The 18,723-nt window shown below is 44.6% G+C and overlaps 1 protein-coding gene across 2 annotated transcripts; it reads left to right on the plus strand.

Moving 5' to 3' along the window:
- The first annotated feature begins 747 nt into the window (after positions 1–747).
- LOC137445305 (interleukin-9 receptor-like) lies at positions 748–16,281 on the plus strand. 2 transcript variants are annotated; one of them, XM_068146894.1, is made up of 9 exons: positions 748–836; positions 9,360–9,447; positions 9,818–9,926; positions 11,147–11,340; positions 12,017–12,153; positions 12,467–12,641; positions 12,869–12,983; positions 13,978–14,062; positions 14,757–16,281. In XM_068146894.1, the coding sequence occupies exons 1-9, from the start codon at positions 771–773 to the stop codon at positions 15,255–15,257; spliced, it is 1,470 nt and encodes a 489-aa protein (XP_068002995.1). In that variant the 5' UTR covers positions 748–770; the 3' UTR covers positions 15,258–16,281. The 2 variants fall into 2 exon arrangements, with proteins under 2 accessions (XP_068002995.1, XP_068002996.1); XM_068146895.1 differs by lacking the exon at positions 748–836 and adding an exon at positions 4,830–4,881.
- The last annotated feature ends 2,442 nt before the right edge of the window (positions 16,282–18,723 follow it).

Below are 18,723 nucleotides of genomic sequence, written 5' to 3' on the forward strand. Positions count from 1 at the left end.
TGCAGTGTCCATGCTCTGCCAGCAGCAAGATGTTAGCAAAATTCAGAAGAGAACCTTAGACTGTGCAAGCTCTGTTGCATACAGCTGCAAACTGTTAGGTCCACAGAAATTGCTGCCTGTTGCCACTCACCCTTGTTAATGTCTCTAATGTGATGTAATGGAGTCTTTCCTTTTATAATGCCCCTTATAATGGCAGGAAGAGCAACTGTCCCTTGAAAGTTACCCTTTACCTTATGTAGATTTGTACATTTTTTTACAGTGACCTTATAAAGAGTACAAACCTTTAAATTATTTTCCCTGGTATTCTCAGACAATTTGAGAGTGTGGATGTGTGTGGAGTCTTAGAAGCCTAACCCATGGAAGAATGCTTGCTACATTAAAGTTCTCTTCCCCCTCCCCCCCCCCCCCCCCCCCCTTCCCAGACAATATTGATGTTATTTTCCCTTCTAATATCTTTGGCTCTTTAAACACAGCTGTAATAGTTTGTTAATTATGGGAGGTCCCACCCCTGTCCATGGGGTATAGTGCAAAACAGTTCTTATATAAGCATCATTGAACTGCGTGTCCAAGAGACCAAACACAACTCAGGTTTCAGAAAGACTTTGCCTTTCCAGGTGGAGTGTGCAAAAGAAAAGTCTTCAAAACACATTTTATTCCAGCCAAACTCTTACCACCAGGGCTTTCTGCTGAACCAGCATTTCTCCCAGCATTTCCCAAGCACATTAACTGAAACACTGAGCAGCTTTTAGAACTAGGCAGAAATCTCAGAAATGTTCTACCTGGATGTGCCTGCAACTCCATCTTCTGCCTTGGACCTGGTCTGCTGCAATTCACAGGTCAGTAACACAAAGTTTGGGCAATTTCTGCTATCTAATAAAGCCAGCCATGAAACTGCTATTTGCATTGCACTTGTGACTGTATTTCCCTCCAGGGTCTCTCTCTGTTTTGTTTAGAATTATTGTCTATAGAAGTTACTGTAATGTTGAGAATGAATGTGAAGACTTACATCTTATGTGGGCATAGTGGTACTAACCCATGCTTGGCTCCAGATAATCTGATACTGAGAAAACCTCTGTGGTGAATTATTTTCCACTGCTATAACAGTCTCCTCTTGCTGTGGTACAAAAAAATACTCTCTCTTCCCTCTCCCTCATCTCTTGCCCAAGACCTTAACCAGCCCCACAGCTCCTGAAACAAGAAGGAGCACTGTAGGGAAGAGAAGCTGTTTCCTTCACAGGGGACTGCAGGGAGAGCTTTTCTACGCATCCCTGGTTTGATTGTTCAGAACAGCCACGGTCTCTGCTACGTTGATTTTGAACCTACAGGGCTTAGCTTTGCCCACGTTGTTACTACTCCCTCGGTATAGCTCTGGCTCAGGGGCTTTCTGGGCACAGCTCCAAGACATCAGGATTTGTGTTTGTTTGGTGGTGGTCTTGCTTGTTTGGTTGGTTGGGTTTGTTTGTGGTGTTTTTCCAAGTATCCTGCGTGCTCTTCGTGAGGCAGCCGAGGATGGAGCTAGCGCCGCCGGGCGGCTGCCGAGCCGCGCCTGCCCCGCGCTGCCGGCTGTGGCTGTGCCGCTATGCGCTGGGCAGAAGCATCGCTGAGGGACTGTGACTGCAGCTCCACCCTGCAGTTGTCTGCACTGCAGAAGCCACAGCCTGCCGACTAACCCCAAGCTGCCGAAGGCAGGAAGAGGAAGCTTGTGTGTCTGCCTCAGACCCTTTCGCTTCTCGGCCCTGCAGGCGCCCGGTTCTGTCATTGGCCCCGCGCTTACCGAATACGGCAAAGCAGCTCTCTAAGACCGAGGCTGGAGTCGGAAAGCAGGCAGGCATTCCTCTTCATTCAGTGCCAGACACACAAGGGCATCCTTCCACCCAAGTGTGTCCAACAGAGAAGAGCTGTCTGCATTCAGGCAGTCACTCCTATTTGGTAACTACTGACCACATTCACACATTCTCCTAGCACTCACTAATATGCCACCACCTGGCACATATTCCTTGGGTTCTTTGGCATGATTCTCAAGGTTCCAAGGCCAACCTTGACCAGTCTGCTTCCCCTTATCTTTCTGTCCTTACATTCTTGGTAGCACAAGCTCCCTTTTGGGTCCCCGTATCTTCCTTCTCTACGTACTTGTCAAGCTCATCAGTCCTTATCTATTCAGCCTAGCAAGCATCCCTAGAAGCATTCATAGGTATTTATTTCTTTAAGAATTCTTCATGCTTTTCTACACAAGATCACCACAACTGCTGGAAGAGCTGTTTCTGTTACTGCTACACAATCCAGCTGCACGTGTGGTAGAAAGTGGTGGTTAGGTACTGTGCTGGGTGAGAATTTGCCTCTGGCCACCCTAGGAGGCAGACTTCATGGGCAGAGAGGAGCTTGCTTTAATATGTGGCATAAGGATATTAAAATAAGAGAGACTCTTCCCTTTGAAGCAAACTATATCAGTTAAGCTTTTGGCTAGTGAGTTGTTGATACAGTGGATATAGAGGGGTTTGAGGTCAGGTTTTTGATGTGGCTCCTAGCAGCAAACTGCAAACTTCTCTGACCTAGCACTATCTAATTTGGAACAACTGTGTTTTCCTGGGAATGATGGGGCCAGTGGTTGCATTGCAAATCCATGTTTTGTTGGGTTTTGGGAAGCTTCCCCTGTTCTCAAACTATCTCTGTAAGGTCTTACTTTCACCCTTACCTCAGTGACCCACAGTGGCAGATTCTTGAAGAGCAACGTGAAGCATAAGAAAGAGTCATAACAGTGTGGTAAAGGCATTTGATGGTTAAGTGCTTGGCTAAGCAAGCCTGCTTGAAAGAGCAGAGTTGGAAGTAGGCTAAGCTCTTCACTGCAGAGTATCTGCTCAGCCACTCCTGCCATGCCCAGGTAACCAGGCAATCCAATTTCAGCTTGCCTTGCAAAGGTGAGGTCAGTCACTGAGCAGTGGGATGAGGCAGTAAGATGCCAGCAGCACCACACATTCAAGCAAAACCCTTAGGTGGCTGTGGTCTGCTGCATTTGGCACAGTGTTTGCAGCAATCAGGGATGTTGCACTGACCACACTGGTGTCCTTTTACTGAAGGACTTTCCCCCAGAGGAAAAATGGGAGATCAGATCTCATAGATTGCAGAAGTACTCCTGGACTGTAGTACTGATCAGACTGGCAGACTAACTGTGTGTTTGCTAGCCAAACATAAAAGCAGGTAGGCAGAAATCAGAGTCTACCTGCAGCTATTTCATGGTCCAAAATGTGCATCATTGTTCAAGCCAAGGAAAGCAGCACAGGTAAGTGCTGTGTCCCCCAGGAGCTTCCACAGTAATGTGATACTTCTCCTGTTTACTACATTTGCCTCAATAATGATCCAAAAGCAGCATTTGGTATAGGGTTGAGAGCAGACAAACAGTGGATGTTGCTCCACATGGAGCACTCAGAACAAAGCAAAAAGAGCTTCAAAGTAGACTCAAATCACCTGCTGAGAAACAGTATTTGTGAGACAGTGGAACAGGTGTACATGGGTCCCAGAATGCAAGAAAGAAGATTGAGTGGCCTTTGGAGAGCAGGAGGCCAGTTAATGGTCTTTGGGCTGAGTGGCACTTGGGCTATGGGGGAAGTGTGGAAAAAGGCAGCTTGCAGAGAGCTGTGTTATTCGTGTCAGCAGCAGTGCTCTGCATTTTGGAATAGTAAACTGAAAGGAAATGGGAAAGGAAGTCTGTGCTTTGCTGTTTGAGCCAAACTGCTGCTGAACTCTTGTACTGATTTATCTTTCTGCCCTGATATGGTAAAAGCTGCACATCTTGCATGCCTGTGATGTCTTTATGGTGACCTACAGCAGTAGGCTGGGAAGATGCAGTGATACAATTTGTCTCTACAGGAGATGTTTTCTGCTGCAGTAGGCAAACTACAGGCATCTGGCCAGTTCTGAGACAGCAGGTGTTATTTGCTTAAATGACACTGAAGGCTGCTTGCATCTTAGGGGCTTTCTGTTTCTGCTGCTGTTCAGGGTTGTTGTAATTATAAAGAGTGGAAGGTACATTTAGATGAGTAACCATGGTGTCTCATGGGAGCTGGCAGATGTCATGCTGGATGGAAAAGGCCCTAAAGGGAAGCACCATAACTTCATCTGTAGTACCAGTTTGGAAACATCTGTTGCCATTTCTGCACGGCCCCTGCTTTCCTTCTGCATGGCCCCTGCTTTCCTTCTTCTTGGCCCCTAAAGCTAACACTGACAGATTGCAACTCTCTCTGTGCTTTGCTTGCTTCTCTCTTCCCCTTTCCTGGCACTAGACCCATGTGCATGACTGACTTGGATCCTGACTGTAACACTACCACTGCAGCAGCACAGCTGGGTATGGAAGGATCTGTTCCTTGTGCACTCCAGGATCTGGATGTGGAAACACTGCAGTGCTTCCAGATCTGCCCCTTAGAGCACAGCAGAAGGACAGGGCAGGGCAGCTCAGAGATGCCTCTGGTCTTTGAGCAGTAGTTGGGCAGAGACCTTGCTGGAGACCTTGCAGTCTCACATCCAGACAGGGCTACAAAATGGCTTTTTGTCACTTGGAGAGTTTATCTGTCAGCCATTGTTTTGTATAAATGTTTGACCAGAAAAGGTACTTTTCTACTCAGTGAATTATTTGGCCTTTTAAATGTTAACCCTTTAAGAGAAATCCCCTTGTTTCTCTATCAGTAATGAATACATGCAGATGCAGCTACTTTAGCTCAATCTGATAATCTGAGCAGTTTTTCATTGGTTCTTGACATTATCTTTAGAATCAGGCACAGTAATCTCTGCTTTATTATGCTACTGTTGCTGCAGCTTGATCACCAAACCACACAGCCTGAACTGTCAAGGGACAGAAGCAGTGTGAAAAGCGAGGCTTCCTTTGTGCTGGTAAGAATTTCATGTACTTCTGGGCTGGACATTCCTGTACAGGATAGGATACATGATACTTGACTAAGAGTAGAATTCTAGATTGTTTCTTTTACTGGGAATCTAGAAGAGTTAAGATCACCAGGAGGGTCTTTGCTCTTTTGTTCTGCTGGTTTTCTCAGCACAAAACCACTCTATTGCATTAATTCTGATATTGTTTGTGCTAGAATGAGGCGTCTTGACAGATTTTTAGGTGCTCTTCTCTGACTGAGACAGAGCAACATTAGTGAATCCAGCCAAAAGAGCCCTCAATGTTTGGGACTTTGCAGACAAAAATATGCTTTTTAATGTATGTATATCTGTGTATCTACATACATAGGTGTGTATGCATGCATATCACTTTATTGCAGCAATTGCTCTTTGCAGCAGCCTTTTGTCAGCCTTTGGGATCCAGGTCTCTCAAATCTACAAATACAAAGCTGTTCATGAGCACCAGATTGTGGAAAAATGGCTCTGCAAAGGTGAAGGGAGAAACAGACTGGTTATGTGGGGTGATCTCTGATAATCTGTGCTTTGGTCTCCAGCAGTCTGCACATTAATCTTGTGAAACATCTCTCTGCCCTAGATGTGCTTCTGTCAGCCATGTGCTTAGAGGCCTCAGTGTTCAAGAGAGAGATAATATAGCATTATTTTTTTCTTAAAGGACCTACAACATATTGTCTTGCAGGAAGGGGATGATTTAAGGAGTGGCCATGATAGACAACCACATTTAAGAGCACAATGGATCACTCTGCAGAATGCACACTTGGGGCTGACCTTAATGGGTGGAGGGGTGTGCATGTGGGTCCAGACACACTATTCCCTGTCCCTGTTTCACTTCATAGATGTGAGTCAGTATCCTGCCTTCCATTAGTGCCTGTTGGTGCTACCTCTGGAAGAGACTGAAGCAAAGGAAGGGACTATAGCCAAGGAGAGCAGATCACTTATGACTAATTACTGAGATGTAAGGAGTGGTAGTAAGAGTGTTCAAGGGCCTAGGTCTGCTGTCCCTGTTTCCACCATGCACCACTCCTTGCACCTGGCCGTTGGAGGGTGGGAGAGCAGAGTGCATTTTGGGAAGGCTCAGAGCCACTGCCAAAACAGAGCCTGAAGCTTCTGACTTCCTCTAAGGTTTAGGTGAGCACAGAAGAGCATCCAGAGGTCAGAGATGCAAAGGCCCTTTTTGGTGAGCCATTGCGTTTGGTCCATTTCCTTTTCTGTATCACATCAAACAAGCTTCTTGTCCTCGAGTCACCGACAGCCTCTCCTTGTCTTCTTTCTCACTTCCATATCAAGAAGCCAACCCTTTCTGTGATGCCATCTTTCACTTCCCACTAGATCATCAACTCAACTCCACCTAACCTTCCTCCATGCTGCAGCTACACATACTGAAGGTGCTGCCTACAATTCTCGGACTACCTCAATCTCACTCTTCAAATCTCTCCTTAAAGTTCTGCTTTGCTGTGTTGCTAAAGCTCAATGTCTAGGCAGCCCCATGTTGATGCTGTGCTGTCACATTTGTGTATCCCTTCCCCTTTCAGTGGTATCTAACAAATAATTTATTTTACCCTACAAATTCTTAAAAGCAAAGGACATCTTTTTATTGTGTGTTCTGCTGGACCCCCAAGGGTGGGTTGGGGGAAAATTAGCCAGAAGTTGGGATATGCAGCCCTGCCATTCCCTTCCCCTCCTGTCATTCTATCAGCTGTCTCTACTTCCCCAAAGTCATTTCAAGTATTTTTGACCACAGTTTGTGCCACACAGATTTTCCAAATGCTCTCAACTGCTTGTACTCAGAGATGTGATTGGTTGGTATTATTACATTTTTATAGCTCTTTTCAGAACTATTTTCCTTTTTTTCAGCAACTTTTGGTTTAAAGTGCAAATTCCAACTGAAGCACTAACGGTGTTCCAAAGGCTGCATGTAGCTGCAATAACATTTCTTTTTACTTCTATGCATCCATGGGCCATGTGTTAGCTCCTTAACTACATTCAGATGCTGCAGGATCTTGTGCAGTTGGCTATGCACTGTTTCCCTGAATAGAACAGAATTAACCAGGTTGGAAGAGACCTTTGAGATCAAGTCCAACCTATCACCCAACACTATCTAACCAACTAAACCACGGCACCAAGCACCCCATCCAGTCTCTTCCTAAACACCTCCAGTGATGGTGACTCCACCACCTCCCTGGGCAGCCCATTCCAATGGCCAATCTCTCTTTCTATGAAGAACTTCTTCCCAACATCCAGCTTAAATAATTCTCCTGTAAGCCTTTCAGTGTTCCAGGACCTACTTCTAACTAACATTCATGGCTTCTAACACCAAAATTTGCATTTAAACATGCTGTGTTTGTTTCCAGGTGCACTAGAGAGCCAGGAAATGTCTGACATGCTTCAAACACTCTGGAACTGAACAGTGAACTTCTTGAGTGGGAGGAGCAGGGTGGGTGGGTGCAGTTGCAGCAATTACCTGGAAATATTCTGTCCTGGTTTAGTTCTGCTGGCCTATGTTTGTTTGTGTGCCCAAACAAATTCTTGTAAGCACATGGATTATTTTACTTAATGCAGTACTCTCTATTTCATGTTTAGTCAGTCCTGATGTACTTATCACAGGGATCATATGCAGCTATGATCAGAGTGATAAGCAGAAGAGACTTCATGCCTCTCAGCATCCCTCAGCTAATGGTAACATTTCCTCTTGGCAACCCCCACTCTGAAGAAGATCTGCAGCAAAACAGGATATTTACCAAAAAAACCCACCCAAAACAAACAAAAAAAAAAAAACCCAACAAACCCAAAACTCAAAACCAACATAAATGAAGAGGCGGTGAAGTGGAAGCCAGAAAGATTCTTTCTCTCTTGACCAGTTTCTGAAACATTGTGATTATTTTACTGTTTAATTCAGTAATTATTTACTGTTTAATTCAGAAATAGGACAGTATGAACAGGCATAGTTACAGGAAACAGGCTCCTAAGTGGATGCTGCTGTCTTGCTTTGTGCAATCTGGGACTGGAAGGACCCTCTGGGTCATGGAGCCCAGCCTTCTGCTACCGCAGCCATCAAGTTGTTTAGTCCCTTCACTAAAACAATCCTAATGATTGCTAAACACAGGCTCTCACTCACTCCTACTCAAGACTGTTTCATACCCTTGGTTGGTTCAAACCCACACTCTTATTCTACAGCCAGGCCATACCCATCTGGTCTTGTTCTAATGATGTACTCAGTGTTTTTCCTTTCCCTCATATAAAACTTTGTGTGCTGGAAAATTGTCAAATCAGAAACTGTTAATGAAAAAGTGTAATTTTAAATGAGAACTTCATCCATTTGCAGAATGGAAACCTGGTTAAAAAGGAAGATGGGAAATGCAGCATAACCTTGCAAAGAGATAAACACACTTCAGATACCCCTACGCAGCCCTTCAGTAACCTAGGTGGTGTACAGACCCCAAGTACTCTACATCCCATAAGTGCTTTGACTGGGAGCATATCAGCACTTCCCTCTGACCCTGTCTTCCAGAGTTTTCTTTTAAGGCAAGGAAATATTTCTGGGAAGGAAATATGATTTTAAGGTTCCCACACTGCAGATGACAATCTCAATTATCTGTCTGGAGTTGTATCTTCTTGTGTCTGTGAGACAGAAAACTGATGGTCTTTTTTTTCCTTTTCAGATAAGAAATGGGGGAATTTCTAAACCAGAAAATTCCTAGGCTAGAACACCCATCTGCATCCCAGCTTTTGGTCCTGATCTCAAAACCTTTCACTAGCTCAGGACAATTACAAGGGGCTTACAGAAAGGCTTCCTCTAAAGTGTTGTGACACCAGCAGGTCAAGCAAGCCCTCCTGTAGTGAACAGAAGGGGAAGGTGCAAAAGAGCAGTCATTCGACTCCATAAAAGAAAGGAAGAACCATCGTTAAAGGCAGGCAGCAGTGTTTGTGGTGTTGATGGCTTTCAGCAAGTGACTGCTGTTGATGGACAAGCTGTACTGAAGCTAGAATATACAGAAATTATGTCTGCTTTAGGAGGTCCCTGAGCTGCAAATGTTTAAGGGCTTAGAATGTTCTCAGAGAAGCACATCCACGCTTCCCCTATTGCTATGCCTTTCTCTAAGCGTCTGGTTTTAGTTACTGTCAGAAACAGGATGCAGGGAAACAAGAACTTTCATTCCAACCCACTGTGGCTCTCTGCTGCTCTTCAACTGTCATAAAGCAGATGCCAAAAAATGCAGAAAGAAGGGAAGACAGAATAGCCTTTACCCCTGATCAAATGGAAGGAATTAAAAATGTCCTTTCAGGCAGCTGGAGCTGGCATGAGAACAGTTCCTACAGAAGAAATCATGTAGCTGAGTTGGTGCTTTGTCTGACAAAGTCAAGGTCAGCTTGCTGGCAGAAGCAGGCAGGTAAAGCTTCACCCTGCTGGCACAACACTAACAGAACTGCTTCTAACAATTGTTCTGGTTTAGATACTGTCTGGAATGGGAGATGTGTGGCAGCTGGGTCTCAAGGTGTGCATCACTGCTGTGCTGCTCTTTCGTGGAGGAAGAGGGAGAGGTAAGAGGAGATCTGGAATAGGTCCACAGTGGGAAGAGGGGCACATACATACAGACCCTAAAGTATGCAACACAAGATCTTGTGACTGCCCTTTTCCAGTCCAAAGAACTGGTACAGCTGTCTGGCAATGCTAGGCCTGGGGAACTGAGCACACCTGGGCAAGCTGGGCAGCAGCAGTGCCCAAGGTCCTTGCCATAAGAGGTTACATTCCTCTTATGCAGTGAAGTGTGGTGTAAGAGAGGAAGACCATTATGAGGAGGCATAGATGAGGTGTCAGTAAAGGAAGCACTAGCAAGTGATGTATTTGATGTACCAAGCAAAGTCTTCTCAGGTGGTACATGAATGCAGCTCAGGTCTCCTTTCTCTGCAGAGTTCCCTGGCAGCCTGAGCTGCCTGAATAACTACGTGACTACTGTGAACTGCGTGTGGGCAACAGAGGAGCCCACGGGCAATGGACCTTTCTACCTACATTTCACCAAGTAAGATTGGAAACTTGATGGGGTGCTTGGTGCCATGGTTTAATTGATTAGGTGGGTTGGATTGGTTGATAGGTTGGACACGATGATCTTGAAGGTCTCTTCCAACCTGGTCTGGTCTAGTCTATTCTGTTCTGTTCTGTTCTATTCCTGCACACCAAGAGCTATCTGGCAGGATGGTGCAGAGCAGAAATGGGGCCCAACCTGTCACCTCACCACCCCCTCCCCAGGCTGCTTTGGAAGCTGCTCCCTTCACACCATTTTGCTGGACTCACAGTCTTGAGGAGAGCAGTGGAGGTCCAGCACACATGCTATATGATCTTATGCTGGTTTAGAGCAGTGCATCCTGCCCTTCTGACAGGGCTTTTCTCAGCATCATCTGGGAACTTCCTCAGTCTAGCCCAGCCTACATGAAGTTTCCTATTAAATTTCTAATCACTCCTTGTCTTGATGTACATATATATATACACACACACACAAAAGAATTGTGAAGGTCCAGTAAGTTATAAGCTTCAGTAACAGATTTAGAATATTATGTGAATAATTTTTCCTCTAACAGAAGAAATCAGGTGAATAGTTTGCCTCATACATTCTGGACTTCAAAATCTGTGGAAAAAATGCCAAGCTGATGAACTGTGGCATCCCAGTTTATTGTGGGATCCCATGCAACATGAAAGACTCACTAAAAATGGCAATATTAGGTAATTTGATACTACAGTACTGTTCTCTGGAGGTATTTTCCCAAGATGTCAATGTTATGCTGTGCTTGTGAACATCAAAAATCCCCAAACGGCAAATCAGCTTCTGACATGCTTTGATTTCAGTGCTTGTTTGTTTGTAGCAAAAGAGGCTTTAATGTATGTGGTGCTAGCTCTGTGCTGTGCACTTGTACCTAACTGTCCACCCACTCCTACCCCTGCACCAGCTGCTTTCCTGCCAGCAACAGTTAGCAGCCCTCTCACTTTCAGAGAGCAGGGGGCAGGGACTGGGTCCTGTGCACAGCTTCTGAGAGGTTTGGTGCGCTCAGCTTATGAAAGTGTCTCCTTCCTCCTTCTTCAGCCCTGCCATCCAGCCAGCTTTAGCACTGCTTTCTCTGCCCTGTGCACTGAAGAGGTTTGTGTTCTTCCAGAACGTGGTTCTGAGCTAAGCTGCCACCCATTTTCCATAAACTAAAATCCACTTAATCATTACGATTTCAACTTTCAGCCCTTTTATTCTTTTAGCCTCTGGTCCAAGGGCCACAATGCCAGCTGCAAGCTCACTGCCAGAGAGAGCATGCAGGATCAGTACCACTGCACACTCCGTTTTGCCAGACAGATCCTGGAGACAGATGGTTACAGAGTCTCTCTCCAAGGCAGCTTCTTTGGCCACAGTCACACCTATGTCAGCTTTCCAGAGTACAGACCCCGCCAACACAGTGAGTATGAGCTAGGGCAGCTGCCACCTGGGGCTCTGCACAGAGGCTTTGGGTAAGTCTGACATGTTCTCAAGGAAAAGGTATCTCAAATGCAGCAAGTGAAAATAATGGAAATGCCCATCCCTGGAGAGCAGACAGTGTGGGGCTGGATCAGTGAGAATGAAGTTCCAGTGCCTCTGCATTCTGACTTCTGTGGGACTTCACAGAGGGCTGTCTCTGGAGCAATTTTCAAGCAGATTTCTCATCTGCATCATGTTTGTTGTGCTATGGATAATGTACAATTGGATTGCCTGTATAATTGTGGGGTGGTTGTGTTTTGTTTTGTTTTTCCCTAAGCAATGAAGTGATGAGGAAGCAGAATCATGGATCTAATTCAGTAAGCAGAGTCATGGATCTAATTCAGTGTCCCATAGCCTGGTACTTCAGAAAAATGCTCTAGTATTCAGGATCTCAGAACTTGTCTGTTAGTCAGTGTGCTGGAAGCACAGATGTGACATCCAGAGTGGTTCTTGGCTTGCAGGCTATGCCCATCAATTGATGGCACTTCTGTAGCTGTTTTGACCTACCCTGTAAGCTAATTTGGTCTACTGATGGTCTTAGTATCATTCTTTAGACCCAGCTTTATCTTCAGGACTTTAGTCAGCCAAGTATAATGCATCTCCTTCTCTATTTGCAGTAAAACTGGATCCACCTTTGAATGTCCAGAGCAATGCCACTGCCAGCAAGTGTCAGATATGGTGGAGTGTGTCCACGTACCTTGCTGAAATTCTTCAATACGAGTTGCAGTATAAGGAGTACAGCATGTCCTGGGAGGTAACTGGAGGCACACACTGATCCTGCCATGCTCTTTGGGTGCAACGGCCTTGCCATTCAGCTCAGGGCCCTCTGGCAGCTAACTGTTGTAAGCTGGCCCTTCTGGTTTCCCACTTCAAGGCTGAAAGGTTTCAGCTAAAAGATCAATACTTAAATTTTCTCCTGAACACTGCATTCAGAAATTATCCATCATCATGCAAGCTCTCTTCTTGCAGCCAAGGAAAGATTTGAAAAACAGGGGAGGGAAAGAGTATTTAAAAGGCCACCCCTCTGCACAGCCCTGTTGACAGAAACTCCTTGTGATGCCTTGCAGATGGCGCTGAACAAGACAGTGCCCAGCTGGCTGCCAGAGCTGGCAATCGAAGCCTCCGAGCTCCGCAGCGGCGTGGCTTACGCTGCGCGAGTTCGCTGCAAAGTCTCTGACAATGAGGATTCATTCCAGAGCCAGTGGAGTGAGTGGAGCCAGACAACAGTGTTTCAAAGAGCAGGTAAAAACAACCCTGTTTTAATCTCAGCTCATGTCTTTTCAGGTCCATGTTACAAAAAAAGGGAGGATACCTGGTAAAATGAAGCTCAAATCAGAAGTAGCTTCCTTCCAGTTTTCATAGCCCAGGTCTTTAGCTACCTGTCTTGTTTGCATTGATGGGTTATTTGGGGTTCTGCTCTGACTCCCAGACTTTTTACCAACTATCTTCTGTGCTGATTCTTTTCCTAGATGTACCCAAACTGCCTGAAAAGATCCTTAATACTAGAACTATGCAATTCTTGTTCATTCCTCTGAGTTTTACCACTCTACTCTACCTTTGTTGGAACTACAAGCTTTCTTCAAGGTATGCTATAGTTTTTCATTAAGCTCCCCTTGATCTCTAAACCTGGAGAAGGTAAATCAAGAGTCCTTATGTCCTTTTTGATCCCTATTTCTGAAAATAATTGAGTCTGTACAGCAAAAACTCTACTGAAAGTCTTGGGGCACAACCTGTTCCTTGGCTGATGATAGTTAATGATCCACTGCACAATCCTTAAGGAGAACAAAGTGCCTTTGTGGAACCCAAACTCAGCTCAAGCTCAAGGCTGGTGGTCTCTTGGAGTTAAAGAAATGTAAGGACATGGACCTTTTTTTCTTTTTGGTTAAGTTTCATGTAGATGCATTGAAAGTGCAAGTACAGGGCAGTCCATAAAAGCAGTTAAACTGATGTCAGTGTTAAACTACTTGTGACGTGCCTGGCAGTAGTCAGCATGTAGAATACCAATATAGGTGAGAAACTCGCTCAGATTCAGTTTCTTAGGTTTTGGGAGCAAGTTGTACAGAGAGAAAGCCTCTCTAGCATTATCTGGCCACACATTGTTGTGCTCTTCAGACACAGCACTCCTGCAGAAACAGAATACATGATGGCTAGATGCTAAAATATTGCCACAAGCTAGGCTCTGAGAACAGGACTAAGACATCTGGCAGAATGTCTCTTAATATAGTGAAACTACAATGCTCTACAATGCTTCCAGAAACAGTGGTTTAGATCAAATAAGTTTCTCAGTGAATGCCTAAATAACCCAGTGCATATAATGAGTGATAGACTAGCACTGAGTTTGTGGCACATAGCATTCCTCAGAAACTTTGAAGAGTACATCTCAGGCTGGAAACTTTGACTGCATGCACAGGAGACAGTTGAATGAAATGTCAGATACCCTGTGGAACAGGCTGCCTGTGCAATCTTGCAAAGATAAGAGTGGGGCTTTTATCTGATCAGTGTGCTGGATGGTTGGGGCACAATGCAGAAGAACTGCCTGTTGGGTTTTGTTATTTTCTGTGCTGTTTTCTCACTTCAGGGCGAAAAGTCTCTCGTGCTTTAACATCCCCACACCAGCTGCTTTCTTTCAGCCACTCTATAATTTGCACAATGGGAATTTTAAGGTAACAAGTTTAATTTCTTTCTTATGACCCTCTGTACACAAGGGGAGGAATTATTTTTCTTGGGGTTCTAGCTCCTTCACACAGTTACTAACACATGGTTCCAGTCTTCCTGAGAGTTTACAGGTTCTCAGTTTCCTTCTTCCACATGCTAGCTGCACCAGCTGCCTTCTGCCCAGCTTCTCTCCTTAGGAACAAAACCCAATCAGTCATTCACTCCTTATCCATGCTGAACATGAAAAGTATACCCTGTCTTTACAAAGCCAAGGCAATACAAGCACTTTGTAGCATCTTCTAGAGGCAAAATCTTGGGAATTTCTAGTGAAATTAGCAGGTAGGTTCTCCACCCCATTACACTGTCTTTACCCAGCAGATTTGCACTAAATCTCTGGATGGCTGTGCCAAAGCCATACAGAAAGAGAGTTATTTTGCAAATTCCAGCCCTAGTAAAGATGCCTGAGCTTAAGGGAAGATTTTTTTTTACAATAAGGGTGATGAAACACTAGAAAAGGTTGATCAGAGAGGTGGTAGTAGAAGCTCCATCCCTGAAAACATTCCAGGTCAGGTTGGACAAGGCTTTGAGCAACCTGGTCTAGTTAAAGGTGTCCCTGCTGACTACAGGGGGGTTGGGCTAGGTGGCCTTTAAGAGTCTCTACTAATCCAAAGCGTTCTGTGAAATTACTGATCATTTCACCAGGACTGGGTTGGACCTAATGAGGCTTGTAGCCAACACAGGAAAGAAGAGACCAGCAGCTCAAACAAAGTGACTGCAGATGAAGTTTCTGATCTAAACACCCAAGAAGTGATTTCCCAGATCTCCTTGAAGTCTATGGACAGCACAGATCTGGTTGCTGCAGAAGAAAAGTTTGTATTTGGCTCCGGTCCAAGCCAGCAGTATGTCCCCAGCAAGTATTTAAGAGCTGACCAGACAGAAGTAAGGCTGGGACTCTTGTTCACACACCACCATGCTGATGATACAGTTGGCCTGAAAATCTCTGAAACAACTAAAGCCAACCTTGAGAGCCCTAGCATGGGAAGGAATGATCCCACTCACTCACAGGATGAAAAGGGCGACTTACTTATGCACCAGGAATCCTTGGAGATAGCTAATGTGTCCTTCAGCAGTAGTGACTATTGTACCTTGTGTGACAATGACACCACTGGAGGTCTGATTCCTGCTGAACTACTGAAGCTCTAGAATGGTAACAGTCTTGTCAAACATCCGAATGATTAGGGTGACCTTCCCTGAGGAATACTGCCTGCAAAGGACTTTCTGCTGTCTTCTCACCTCCCAAAACTGTCTTTCCAAGTGGATCAAACGGTGACTGTGCACACTGTTAAGTAGAGTTTCAATTTCTGTACTTCAAAACTAGAATGTGACCAACTCCTGGCCAGCAAATACTACCTCTACTGGCATGGCAAGGCCTGACTCCAACAGTGGCTGCTGCTCAGAAGACATATGGCCATACCCTTTCCTTAATTAACCTCCTGCAGCATCAGAAGTCCAGCACCCCTCTAGTCCAAGGAAGCAGCAGCACACTTGCTGCTTTTCCTCTGGAAGAGCTATTGGACTTGTGTGCCTCACAGAGGCAGCAATATCTGCAATGTGCAGAACCATGATCTAACCCTATTTCAAAATGATGTATGACTCTTCATAAAACCACGATAAACAATTTTTGCTAAAGAAGGGTAATTTTGCTTTCTAATATGCCATTGATGACTTCAAAGGGTTCCTGATTTCATCAGAATTTACAATTGCTCTATTTAGAGAGAAGCAGGCAGGGGACATTGTTCTTTATTACCCCAGAATGGTTGCAACTACTTAGTTTAACAAAATTGTATTCCAAGGTAAGTGGCTGGGCTGATCTGATGGAGAGCAGTGAAAAGCAAGAATAGCTCAAACAAGCTGTATTTAATCACAAAACAGGCCAAGCCCACTGCCTCTCCAGAGCTTTTATCACTTCTCCAGAAATGGCAAGTTTATTTTCTGCCTTAGACACCCTATATATGATTACCCACCAAGCAGATTCCTGGAGCCTTAGTTACATCTCCAAGATTTAAAGGGCTGAACAGCTTTAGCAAGCATACTGAGATGCGTACATGTGCACTTACACTGTAGTCACATTCCTTCCTCTTTAGGAGGTCTTCCCTTGTCCCTCTGGTGACTGCCAGTACTATTTTTGGCAATGCAAAGAATTATTTCAGTGATAAGTAACAAAGTAGATTGAGACATCCTTCCCAAAACCACTACTGGGGGAAGCCTTCGTCTGGAGGAAGCACAGCAACAGAAGGAGTTCATGTCCACCTCGTGTGACAGCCAGAGGAGGTGCCAGCAGTGATTTGTTTTCAGTCTTGTAAGCACAGGGCTTTGCTGCTATCTGAAAAAAAATATCCCCTTTCTAGTCTTTTTTTGCTTTTTATCTTGTAAAAGCTATATCCAAGGGTGTGTTTTATGCTATACCACAATCTAGTGGCAGGGGAAGAATGAGATGCTACTGCCATTAACAGTTGCTATAATTTCCTCTGGAACAGAAAATCTGTAAAACCAAGATCACATGGCTGAAGGATTTGGGGGATCCCCAACTTTTAGAACCCTTAGTGTGGCTTGATGCAGTGTGCCGAATCTCAAACCTTCAGAACTGGAGAGATGCTTCCTGAAACTGAGAGATCAGTTGTGTCTGCAATCTTTCAAAATCTACACAGCCCTTGCTTATGAACTTGTCTGCACAGAAGTGGAACCCATTTCATAAACTCTTGGTCAGTTAACTAGGTGTGCTGCACTGGTGATAGTAGTTAAAGGGGAACAGAAACGACCCTACTCAGATCCAAGTGAGGAGCATCAGGTCAGGCTATGGAAGGGAGAGCACAAAACTTAATGAGACAGAGAAGCAAAAGGAAATAGACTGAATGTAGTAGGGAATGATTTGATAAAAATGAAAAGTCATGGATGCTGCTGCCTATGTCCATCAGGCCAGGACAGTCTGGAGAAGATGACAGGCTGATGGTTAAAGGGCAGAGTAATTAATGGCTGAATTCTATGATCTTAAAGGTCTTTTCCAGCCTCAACAATTCTATGACTCTATAATTAATGCAAACTTTAATTTTTCAGATGTTAGTGTTTGAGAGTTTTGGAAAGAACTTTGACTATATGAAGCATTAGTAAAAGTTGGTTTGAAAACATTATAGAAGAAGTAGGAGAGGGAAGAACCAAATGCTCTCTCCAGTTTGCAGATGAAAGCACTATGTCAATGTTGCTCCTGCCATCACCAGAAAAAAAAGAAGGCTCCTAAGTGAAGACCTATTTTACAGCTCATAAAGCCAAGGGGACCAGCATGGTGGCTTGCATGTGAATACCAGTATACCCCTGCTAGTGCCCACCTCTGGTGTAAGTACTGGTATTCCCAGTAACAAGTGATAAAGCTGTATCTCTGTCAAGCATTAGTCATCTGCATGCTCATTTCAGGAGGGGTAAGAAGATCAGCCTGCATGTTTCTCAGCAGTATAGGTATCACAGCACTGACACCAACTCATTTTGAAAGAGCACAAGCATTAAGATAGAGCACTCAACCTGCTGTGCCTTTTCAGTCGGGCTGACTTGTCTTCACAGGATAGCTTCTAACGCATCAAAGCAAAAGGCAAATGTCTAATAGTGGTGTTTGGCATGCTGAAACATTCCTTTCAGCCCTGAGCTTCAGGGCTTAAGATCACTGATCTGCAGATTCCTGGTCAAAGACGCAGAAGCCCAACCTATGAAAGCAATCTTTTTTCTGAGATCACCGTTAGTCAGTGGCCATATAAAGCCATAAAACTTCTCCTGGTTAAGTAAGCAGACAGGAGAAGAATAATTCCAAAGAGAAACAAGTCTGCTCTTTTTAGTTTACTTTTATTTAATTTGATCATGGTGTAATCAAAGGGCAGAAAATGTTGGTTGGACTCAGAGCAGCAGAATGTGAACTGTGTTAGTTCCACCTCACAGCCCCCTCGCTCTCTTTCCTGCATTTCTGTGCTTGTGTGTGTCATGAACCCTGGGCTGCAGAAATCTTTCTCTTTCACCACAAACCTTTCCAGACAAGCACAGTCTTTTGAGTCTCCCAGCACCCTTCAGCAGAGTCTATTCTCTTTCACAGAGCCATCCACAAGTTCACTCATCTAGCCAGTAAAAACAGAAAGAACAATAAAATAGTTTGTTTCATCTTCAGTAATTTAATCTGATCTTCAGATCTGTTCCTGATAGAGGCAGGAAGACAGACACATTGATCAAGTGCAGGTATCTAAAACATCAGTTTGAAAGCAGAAACTGTCATATTTGAGGACACACACATTTATGTACTGGTGACCACAACTGGAAAACAGGAGAGGATGTTCTTTTTTATGATAGGAAAGGGAATGAACACGGGGGGGGTGGGGGGGGAGAGATTCCTTGTTTTCAACAAGATGCAATTCAAGGCTTAAGTTGCAACACAAACCTATAGTACTTGGACTGCTTCTTCCTTGATGCTCATGGAACCAAGTTAACTGACAAAATCCATAATCCCGCTGTCAAATCTTAGTGCTGACAAACAGTTGGATTTGATCAACACATTTCCTATTTCCAGTGCATAGTGGAGTGCAGCACAGAACCTGCTGAGACATCAGCTCTGGATACTATATGCATGTGCTACAGC

Source organism: Melanerpes formicivorus, unplaced genomic scaffold (assembly GCF_026170545.1).
Source record: "Melanerpes formicivorus ecotype bairdi unplaced genomic scaffold, bMelFor1.0.p_v2 SCAF_14, whole genome shotgun sequence".
Lineage (NCBI taxonomy): Eukaryota > Metazoa > Chordata > Aves > Piciformes > Picidae > Melanerpes > Melanerpes formicivorus.